Source organism: Octopus sinensis, linkage group LG1 (genome assembly GCF_006345805.1).
Source record: "Octopus sinensis linkage group LG1, ASM634580v1, whole genome shotgun sequence".
NCBI lineage: Eukaryota > Metazoa > Mollusca > Cephalopoda > Octopoda > Octopodidae > Octopus > Octopus sinensis.
In genome coordinates, this window is record NC_042997.1 from 187,480,205 (window position 1) to 187,492,322 (window position 12,118).

Genomic DNA, 12,118 nt, shown 5'->3' on the forward strand with positions numbered 1-12,118 from the left:
AAATCAGCTATTCCACTTATTTGATTATCTCGCCTTTGTTTTCCTTCTCAAACTTGGATTAATTGGTTTTCCTCTGTGTGTGCATGTGTATGCAAATTAGTACATCAGCTCTTCATTGAGTCGCTTGATTTTATCATATTATATGTCTCTTAACATGTGCAGTTTAAGTTCAGTTGCCATGAAGAGAATAGAATCTAAAACTAAAGGGGATACAGCTTATCAAAGCATCCATTGTTTGACTGGTTCAGTTTTATTTATTCATACATTTTATATTGTAATTGAATTGGTGCACAAATAATAGTGTCATAAGTTTCCAACACACTAATAATACTTGGTTCACTGCATTTCTGGCAGTGAGAATGACAATGGTGCATTTGTAATACAGTTTAGAACAAATATCACCAGAGTTTTAGTTTGTAAAGCACCAGTTCTCACGATATACTTTGGGGAATGATATACGCACATTATCATAATTTCACTATCACCATCTTCATTTTAATACCCATGGGTCAGAAGTAATAGCTTCTCTATTGCTGGGTGCCCTTCTTGTCACCAGGAATAGTTACTGCGTTGTTTTTCTCCAGATAAACTAACATCTGACTGTTCAAAAGAGACTTATAACTAGTAGCAACTTCTCTTGAAAATCGACAAAATTTGGCATCGTGGTGTTATCAAGTAGCTACGGAAAAAGGGTTTAGCCCCCATTGACATTCATGCTGACATGGTTGCTACATTAGGGGATGATGCTCCAGCTTTGTCAATGGTGCAAAAGTGGGCAGCTGAATTTAGGATGGTAAGAGAGGGTTCTGAAGATGATGCAAGGTCTGCACGTCCTGCAACTGCCATCATGTAAGAAAACCTTGATTGTGTTCACCACATGGTGATGGATGACAGCCATTTAACTATAAATTAAATAGCCAATGCTATTAGCTTTTCCATGAGAGAGTTGAGAATATTTTGCACAATGAACTCAGCATGATGAGGGTTTTTGTTCAGTGATACACCAGGCTGATCACACCATGGGAAAATCTGACATTGTTTAAGGCAAATCCTGCTGGTTTCCTTAAACATTTCCTAACCCAGGATTAGTGTTGGCTTCATCAGTTTGAGCCAGAGACAATCTATGGAGTAGAAACATCCTTCCTCACCTGCTGCAAAGAAGGCCAAGTACACTTCATCTGCAGGGAAGGTGATGGCTTCTGTTTTTTGGGATACAAAAGGCATTGTGTTTATTGACTAGCTTCAAAAAGGTCACACGATCAATAGAGAGCACTATGCGAACTTGCTGAGGCAGTTATGAAAGGCTTTCAAGATCAAATGCCCAGGAAAACTAACAGAAAGGGTCTTGTTTCATCAGGACAATGCTCCAGCACACAAGTTCTGGCTTTCAATGACTGCTGTGCATGACTGTAGCTTTGAACTGGTTGATCACCCTCTCTATTCTTGTAATTTGATTCCATCTATCATCTGTACCCTAACATGAAAAACCACTTGGCTGAGTATCTGTATCACAGTTATGATGATGTCATACCTGCTGTTGATGGCTTTTTTGATCAACAGCATGTTTTCACCAATGCAATCCAAACACTACAACACCAATGGAAGAATTGTGTGCTCATGTATTTGTGTGTTTGTGTGTGAACCCCAGGCTATGGCAGAAAACTTACCCAAAGTATTGCGCAGTGGGATTGAACCCTGGAACCTTAAAGCTGCAAAAAGAACTTGTTAACCATTCAGCTATGCCTGAATGTGAAAAATTTTAAACTACTTGGTAATAAATTAGAATCTCTTCTAAAATGTACCTTACCCATTATTTTTTATTTCCTACATGATGATTATTTGTAAATATTAATTAAAAGTCAATAGTTTAATACATATGTGTGTATTCTTTATTCGTGGGTTAACCAGACTACCATTGGCTTCTTGTTGAGAAGGACATCTCTGAACTATTATTCAAGTCTGTCACATAGGATGTTGTGTTTGTCTACATTTGGATGAAAACAACAAAATCACAGTAGTGAAGGTTGTTTACAGATAAGTTATGGATGAGACAGCCTTAACTTTTTAGTAACAGAATTTGAGGAAAGTTGTGTTAGCCCGTATAAGCAAAGGTTATATTATGAAATTCTTGAGTTTGGATAAGCTTTTATATACCATGAGGAAAAGAGAAATCTTACATTTATAAAATTGATCATTTGCCTCAGGATGAAACAATTTTTCTCAGGCATACAGTCAATGTTATGGTGAGAATCATGACACCCCCCTGTGAGAATGGACTAGCTGAACTCGTATAAGTAGCAGCGTGTTTGACTGAAAGATAGAGAGAGAAATCACAGTAAGTTGAAAGGTGTCATTTGTGAGTTCATGGAGTCGGAGGAAATTATAGAAAAGTTGTTATAGTTCAATGTGAGTTGTTTTGGATTGGTAACAGTTGTTGGCAGAGTATTTGGGAATACATCAAGTGGAGACAGTTGGTGCCTACCCAGTTCTGTAGTATTGTATAATACTCATTTGGTCTAAAGGTCACACTTGCAATTTTTCAACAGGTTATGGATGCAATGTTAGCAGATTGAATTCACAATTCCATACCTGGATGATTAAAAGTGAATCTCATGATCAGCACGTCGAGCATGTAAAGTGTGTTTTTGAAATAGTAAGAGATTATGGTTTCACACTGAGTGAAGAAAAATGTGAATTTTTTTAACTAAAATTAAATATTTAGGACAAATTATCAACAGGAATGGATGATGGCCGGACCCGCTGAGGGCAGATGCAATTAAAAATATGCCTCCTCTATAATGACTTTACAAGCTTTTCTAGGTCTAACAAATTATTATCAAAATTATACACCAAAACTGCATGAATTGAGAGCTCCACTAAATAATTTGCTAAAAAAGGATGTGAAGTGGAATTGGTCAACTAATTGTCAAAAGATGTTTGATGATATTAAAAAAATATAAATGTTGGATTTGTCACTGGCTCATTTTGATCCTGCAGCGGTGATTGTTGTAGCTTCTAACACTTTTGAATACAGCATAGGAGCAATAATGCTACAAAAATTTGTGGGAACATGGCAGAAAAACAGGGTGCTGAACAAAATATTTTACTCTGCTTTGCTAAGTCTTAGTTCTCATTTCAACATGGTGACTTTGCTTTAAGTCTTCCAATGTCAATAGAATAAGTACAAGCCAAAAGGCGGCAAGCTGGTAGAATCGTTAGCATGCCGGGTGAAATGCTTAGCGGTATTTCGTCTACCGCTATGTTCTGAGTTCAAATTCCGCTTAGGTCAACTTTGCCTTTCATTCTTTCGGGGTCGATTAAATAAGTACAAGTTATGCACTGGGGTTGATATAATCGACTTAATCCATTTGTCTGTCTTTATTTGTCCCTTCTGTGTGTAGCCAGCCCCTTGTGGGCAGTAAAGAAATAAGTACAAGTCAAGTTTAGGATTGAATAAAGTTAACTACACATTTCTTTCAGAATTTGTGACTTTGTACCAACATTGTAAATTTGTTACTTATCAGAAATTTTTGAGTAATTATTGGAAAAAATATCGCATGACACATTTTCTGTTGAAAATTTGTTTTACTAAAAGTATTTAACTTACAGATTTGGAATTTATGTAATGTTTCTTTCCAACTGAACAGAAAACATAACAACACATAACAACACTATGCCTTGACTTATTGTTTGTGTGTATATGAAAATATATTTGTAAATTTTAAAATTTTCTGCTTACTTAATTTATTAATTTTATTTTTTGTAGAAAAATGTCGTGATGCATTAGGTATGCAGACAATGGAAATACCAGACACTGCAATTGTTGCCAGCTCTTCCTATGATGAAGATACTGTGGGACCAATAAATGCTCGGTAGGTAGAAGTACACTATATACATATATATATATCTTGATACTTAGAATGTATAATATATTTTTAATTAATTGTACCCAAACTGAGAAAATATGTTGGACTCAGAAAGTAATATTTGAACTGTATTATATATTAGATTATATCTTAAAAACTTTAAAAACTTTCCAGTTGAAGAAAGATGAAACTCACAGCAAAATTAGCATATTAATGTCACCATAATTTTAAACTTAAAAAAATAATTCAAACAAGAAAAAAGAAAAACATTGTTTAAACAATAATGGTTTTGGTAAGAGAATTTTAGTGTGTGTATGTGTATAGCAAATATTTCTCCAAAACCTTTACAAAGTGGAACGAGTTTGCTGTGAAGTGAAAGAGAAGTTGACATTTCAAGTTAGGCCCTTCATCAAAACATCAAACTGCTCACAACAAACTAATTTAATCCACTTTGTGATCTTTGTGTTTGTAATATATATAGACTTTATTTACGAGATATTGTTTGTGTTCACATTCATATATATATGTACATATACATATATATGTGTGTGAAGACGCATGGCTCAGTGGTTACAGCGTCAAGCTTACGATCATGAGGTTGTGAGTTCCAATCCTGGGCCAGGCTGCCTGTTGTGTTCTTGAGCAAGACACTTTATTTCATGTTGCTCCAGTTCACTCAGCTGTAGAAATAAGTTGTGATGTCACTGGTGCCAAGATGTATCAGCCTTTGCCTTTCCCTTGGATAACACTTGTGGCGTGGAGAGGGGAGGCTGGTATGCATGGGCAACTGCTGGTCTTCCATAAAAACAACCTTGCCAGGACTTGTACCTGGGAGGGTAACTTTCTAGGTGCAATCCTATGGTCAGTCACGATCAGGGGGGGGGGTCTTCATATATATATACATATATGTGTGTGTGTGTGTGTGTGTGTGTGTATGAATATGTATATATGTGTGTTACATAGGAATGACCATTAAAGTGGACACCTAATGCTAAACATAGACGTCAAATCGCCATATGTTTTGTTTATTCACCTTTATGATCAATAATGTTTACTTTACTAGAGCTGCTTTTACTTCATAATTTAATATATAAAAAACGTTGCCCTTTTCAAGCCTAGCCAGGCTCATGGGCTCGGTTTCCCGGTTTCTGTGGCATATGTGTTCTCCCCAGCTGGACAGGACGCCAGTCCGTCGCAGCGTTACTCAAGAAACCGGAAGAAAGAGTGAGAGAAAGTTGGGGTGAAAGAGTACAACAGGGGTTGCTACCACCCCCTGCCGGAGCCTCGTGGAGCTTTTAGGTGTTTTCACTCAATAAACACACACAACACCTGGTCTGGGAATTGAAACTGCAATCCTCCGACCATGAGTCCACTGCCCTAACCACCGGGCCATTGCGCCTCCACAATTTAATATATACTGTGTATATACATATGCATACATATATGAACATGTACAATATGTAATAAAGTGTTCTACTGTGAGTTTTTCCTTTGTCTCTCATTTCTTTTCAATCAGTAAAACATTCTAATATACTGGAACTGAATGCATTATGAAATGCATACTAGTTGGTGAATAAGTAAAATGTAATAAACATTTTAAAACTTTTATTAATATCACTAAAATCCTGGAGGGTTACTATAAATTTCATAACTGATTGTTGATAAACATTATCAGTATGATAGAAATATATAAATACATCAGCTTCATTGAAACAGCACACTTACACAAATATGACATCAATTCGGTGTTAATATTGATCTGAGAAAATGTTGTACTTAACAAAAACTCATTCTTAATTAAATCTGATATTACTAATTAAACAAAGGAATATATCAGAAATATTCATTGACACTTATTTAAAAGAACCAAAAATTATTGATCAGTTATTTAGCATTTACCCTAAATTGTTACTATATCATAGCAATGTTTTAGCTATTTTAATCAAATAATGTAACATACTATCTCTTCATTTATTGATTTAACAGGATTTGTAAATCAGTGTTCATATATTATTCATCAAAGAAATATTAACTATTCCAATGCTGCTCACTCACACTTAGCATATTTTCAACACTTTCAGAAAATTCTTCTAATGTATTATTTGTTAGCATTTCAGTATAGTTATATCAATTCTCATTGTGTGTGTGTGTGTGTAGGCATGTATGTACATCTATGGAGGAGAGAGAGAAAAAAAAAAGAAGGATGGATAAATGGTTAAGAAGTTCACTTTCCAACTACATGGCTCTAGGTTCAGTCCCACTGCATGGCCCCTTGGTCAAGTGTTTTTAATGTTAACCCGGGCTGACCAAAACCTTGTGAAACTGAAAGAAGCCTGTCGTGTGTGTGAGTGTGTCTGTGTTTGTCTCCCACTACCACTTGACAACCAGTGTTGGTTTGTTTATATCCCTGTAACTTAGTGGTTTTGCAAAAGAAACTAGTAGAATAAGTATCAGACTATGACTAAACTCTTTATGAAAGAGAAGAAAATAAAGAACTGGGATACAAGTGAAAGAGAAAGACAAAATGTACAATACCAAATGAGATGTATGTTTTGTCTGACCCATGTTAAAATGATGGTGATTACCACATATCATCATAAAGTAGTTGGCGGAATCATTGGTATGCTGGGCAAACTGCTTAACATTTTATTTATCTGTACAATCTGAGTTCAAATTTTGCGAAGGTTGACATTGCCTTTCATCCTTTTGGGATCAATGAGCTCTGGGTTCAGTGTAATCGACTGCATTCCTCCTACCAAATTTCAGGCCTTGTGCCTATAGTACATGTCCACTTCTCTATCCTGGAATGGGATTGGGCAGATTTTCTGATGCAGTGTTTTTTAGTTTGGATGCCCTTCCACTCGCCAATTTTATTAGCAACTTTATATAATATCCAGGGACGTAACATACCTATTCTAAAACCCAGATATGCACAGATAAAGTATGAATGTATACATACATACAAGTGTATGTGCATGTATTTTGTTATCTCTCTCTCTCTCTCTCTCTCTCTCTCTCTCTCTCTCTCTCTCTCTCTCTCTCTACCTATATATATATATATATATATATGCATGTGTATGTGTGTATTATATATATGTATACTGCATATATGTGTGTCTGCATGTGTATATATATGCATGTGTATATATATGCATGTGTATGTGTGTATTATATATATGTATACTGCATATATGTGTGTCTGCATGTGTATATATATGCATGTGTATGTGTGTTTTATATATATGTATACTGCATATATGTGTGTCTGCATGTGTATGTATGTATATACATGTATGCATGTGTATATATTTTATACATACACATATTAAATAGAAGCTAATGAAGATGAAATTTTCTGTTATTTTTCTCTGTATTCATTAATTTGTATTGAACAGTTAGATTAAATTATAGCCTTTGCCAGATATAAAACTATATGCAAGTGTTCCTTGCTTGCGCTTGTAACTTCCATTTCTTTTAGGCTAATATTTTGGCTTCCCTGCTGAGATTCAGAAGGTTTGCAGGCAATTGAAAATATAATTGAATTTTTCAGACTATGCTCTGGTTCCTGTGCCAGATGATGAAATCTTTGTCAGCAAACCTAAAATGTTTTCGTTAATTAAAATACTCCAACTGAATAAAATGGGTTAGGAATTGTATTCTTTTTTTTATGCTTCATTAATTTTAATTTTATTCTCAAGATAGCTTCATAAATGGTCACTTGAAACATGAATAAATTAAATATATTGAGTAAAATCAATTCTGAAGCTGTGTATTCTTGTATATTCAGAAATTATAAAAACAATGAGAAAAAGGGTAACTATATATTTAGAAATCATTTAAAGAAATTGATTTAACATTCCAAAGAGGAGAAGTAAAACAAAAGCAAATGCATTCTGTTCCACTCTGCTAATGTTTCTTTATACACTGAGATACATACACAAATCCATACGTATAAAGTAGTCCCTTCAATCTCCTGCATCATATTTGTTGTTGTTCTTCTTTTGCTTCTTCTTCTTTTTATTATTATTATTATTGGGCAGTAAACAGTTAGGCACAAAGATGACAGTTTTAACGAAATCTTTAAAGTATGGAGGAAGGTTGGGGAGAGAAAAAAAAAATCAATATTTCCCCTAATTAAGAAAGGATTGTAAGCAATTTAATCAATAGCAAGGAAGAATGCAGTTGAATTCCATCTCCTTTCTTTCCAGAAAAATGAGAAAAAAAATAAGGTTTCTTGTACATTTGCTACTTTTGCTTTCTTTGTATCATATTCTTTCTCTCACTTGGAATTTCCTTGGACAAAGAGAAAGTAATAACATTAAATTGACAAAGATTTTCTATAGTCATAGAGGCTTAAGCAATTCTGAACTGAAAGTTAAATTTGATTAAGGAATGAAAAAAACAGAAAAAAAGAGGATTTATTTTTGTTTCTTTTCATTCCTAGCTTTTTTAAAAATATTTTTACTTGCTTTCTGACTTGCTTGTATTGGAATATTCTAAAACTGAATTAAAATTACGCAAAGGGTAAATTCTTAGGTGATTAAAAGTGGCATGTAGTTTTGTTTGTGCAGCTAGTTTTCATCATACTGCTAATGATAATAACTTAAAGTTGATAAACCCCCATCAAACTTGGAAAACTAGAATGAATCTATTAAGATGTGATTGATTTTTCTTAGTAGCATATCAAATTATGAGAATTGTATTGTAGTTGTGCAGAGTACTGAAATACCATGTTGATGACCAGGATGTCAGAAAGTTAAGCTGTTGTCTTCTTTATATATGTCAGCCAACTATCTGATAAATTAAGTGAACACTGGGACACTATTTCTTTATATTATTGACAGAAAAACACATTAAAATTAAATCTGCATTCAGTGATGCTAGTTATTGAAAATTCAATTCAATACAGAAAAATACTAGCTCTTTGTATAGTTTGTTGAATAAATTGCTATAATGATAATGATATGAAAAATGTTTTGAAAATATGAATCATTTCTATGAAACTGCAAATAATTACTTTAATTTTAGGTAATACTTTAGCTGATTGTACATTATTAGATTTCAATATCATTATATTTATTAGAGCCAAGGTTTAATTGACTTGTTCCAAGATCAACAAACAATCAACCACAACTATTTTAATGACTGTAAAGGATGAGAATAAAACAGAGGTAGTCAGAGGTAAGGGGGAAAAAAAGAGAGGATTTTTTAAGTAAATCTTAGAATTAAAGAGGAAAAAAACTACAAAATTGCCATATTAAAGCCTTAGTATTGAAAGAACACAGTAAGGGGAGTTATGTCAATTTTGAATTTAAAACTTCACATCTTTTTAGAATTTTCCATATTCTCTACTATGTGTGTACGCATGTGTCATACAGTCAAACACATAAATTTACAGATGTACACCGTGAATGCACTCACACTCCATTGGTTTTAATGATGAGTATTCCAATTGTTTGATCAACTGGACTACTTACTTAGTGAATTATAGTGCAAATGGCTAAGGATTCCACTGACTCTTAGACCCTTAACACAATCCTCAGATTCAGCATGTTACTGTGTGAGAAGGCTGACCTTTTGATTTTCAGGTACAGTTCATTTGACAAGCTTCCACACAGTTTGGGTCTACACCATTTCACTAACAAAACTTGAGCTGTCACAAGGCAATGATAGAGGATAATTGTCAAAGATGTCATATGACAGAATTTAACTCAAGGCATCTAGATAATGATGTAAATTTCTTCATCAACCACACACACACACACATATATTGTACTGTTTTTATACCAATGACCAGTTAGATGTCTCTTTGCTTCCATCTATTTTTAAAATTCCAAGACTATTTGCTTTTAGTTAAAGAATGTTGTTTGCTACCTTCTAATATTTAAATTATGAAGGAAGTCGAATCTTAAAAGTCTAGAAATGAATGCATGTAAAGTATGTGGGTATTGCTTTAGGCTAACCAGTTAAAAATATCTTTAGGTTCAAATCCCATCAGTTTTGGCTTTGCCGTTTTCTCACTGTTAGGTCAATAAAATAAGCACTAGGAATAAGATCAATTTGATTGTCTTTATTCCTTCCCTGCAATTTTTTTGATCTTGTGCCAAAGTTAAGAATCAATATTTAACCTATAATATAGATGCTAATGTTGAATTCAAATAACAAGTATAGATTGAAAGAATCTTATTTAAGAGCAATTCTTGTGATAATAGGGATATTTTTTTTTAGATACATCTGAAATTCTTTGAAAAACCGATATTGATGTATTGCTGTATGAGAAACTTATCAACATTGATTCCAGTAGAAAGGATAATGAACTGACTGAGAAATAACCTTTTTAATGATTATGCAACTTCTATGAAGACTAATTTATGAAACTGAACCTGGAAGCTTGTTTCTTTTTTTTTTTTGTTCCTATTGTTAACAGTATTTTATAGAATATTGTTCCTATATGAAATTATGGAAAATAGTAGAATGCTTCATATTGATTTCTTTTACATTTACATCCTATTTATGAAACCATATGACATTTTTTCTATGAAAATGTCATATTTATAATTAAAATATATTTTTATCAATTATAAATCATTTCAAGATTCAAACATGGTGTTTAAACTAGTTCACTAAAAATGCTATATACAGTATGAACATTTTGCAACTTCTTTCCATTGTGTTTTATACTTCTTTGAGAATATTATTCATTAATGATCTCCTGGCAAGAGAGTTGCCAAGCAGCCTTGTTATAACTTCCACTATCTGTTACAAATGTAAAATTTTAAATTTTTCGAAACATTTAAATTCTGGTAACAATAATTGAACTTCATAACTTAATGTTTCTTTCTTACTTTTATACTTTTCTTAACTCTTAAAGGGGAACATAACATAGAAGATCAGGTGGGTGGGGAATAGGAACACCAAAGGAAATCTAATAGGTACAGGGTACTAATGTAGATAGTTTTGGGTTTCAAATCTATCACATTTACATCACATTTATTCTAATCTGCTAATCTGCATCAATGGATTCTTCAGATATCCTATTACTTTCATTTTGCTGTGTCTCTAAGATTCTGTCAATTTGCCTCCCCTCTTTCTTTTGATTTACAATTTCCTCATTGTGATAAACAATTCCATCCCATCAGTTCTCAAACTTTCTTCTTTACCAACAGATGTAGACACTGTTTTGAAGTTTTCTACTAACTTAGTTATTAGATGTTCAGTGGCAAGTGGGGGTCCATATCTTCAAGACGGACATACTCCTCCCCTCTACTCCAAGCTCCCCTATCTTGTGATAAACATCTTTATTACTGTGTTTCCCTTGACTCTTATTAAATGCTATGTAAACTAATTTAAAGGCACACACACACACACATACACAAATACAAATTTTTGAGACCTTTCTTCCTTGGAATTTATCAATATTTATCAAGGAATTCATACTCCAGCAATATTTGATTTAGTGTCCCTTTTAGTTAGTTTCTCTAACCTTTAACCCCTCTGCCATGCAATTTCTTTTATGCTTGGTAGAGGCAGTTCTTGCTTCCTATCAAAGCAATTAGAATAAATATTCTTCATGGTTCTCAATTCCATTTCCATTGCTTGATATCCAAATTGCTCTCCAGCCCACTTCTAAAAGATTTATTTTTATTTTTTTGTTTTCCATGCCATGCATTTTCTTCTTAATAGCCACTTTTAAGTCTTGCTACTTTAATAGAAGTAAAGTTGTTGGCCATTGCTAGATATTTTTTCATCCTTTAACTTCCACATGGTAATGACTGTTTTGGGCAGTGAGTTCATATTATTCTCTCTCTTTCCTCCCTCTCACATTCACCTCAAAGCATTTCTATTTTATCCTTTCCACTTAGTTGACTTTAGGAGGCTAAAAACCCATCCTTGAGATGTCTGTTTTCGTTTACCTAAGTTTACAGATTCATGGGAATATATTATTGGCTTACTTTACCAAACAATATATAAAATATATATTTATATAAACCAGCTTTCCCCATTTTTTTTACTCTGAGGTACTTTTGAAATACATTCCATGTGTGGGGGACTCCTTAATTAAAAATTATTATATATCTTTATAAACCTTCTTTTCATGAAATTAAATTTCATAACATGTTAAACAAATTGTAAAACTGTCTTTGGGAGGTTTGATGATTAAAAATCCAGCAAATGTCACAAAGAAGGTTTGAGAAATTTCATATCAACTAAGACCTTGCTTAAGAATAAATTTCCCAACAATTCCCTATTAA

General features: G+C 33.3%; 1 protein-coding gene across 2 annotated transcripts in view; it reads left to right on the forward strand.

Annotated features, from left to right (window-relative positions):
- Positions 1-3,758: 3,758 nt before the first annotated feature.
- Positions 3,759-12,118, forward strand: part of LOC115211898 (discoidin domain-containing receptor 2) — a 107,953-nt gene continuing 99,593 nt past the window's right edge. For both annotated transcript variants that reach the window (XM_029780646.2, XM_029780654.1), the window contains exon 1: positions 3,759-3,872. In XM_029780646.2, the coding sequence (XP_029636506.1) occupies positions 3,790-3,872 (83 nt within the window). In that variant the 5' untranslated portion in view covers positions 3,759-3,789. The remainder of the gene's footprint in view (positions 3,873-12,118) is intronic.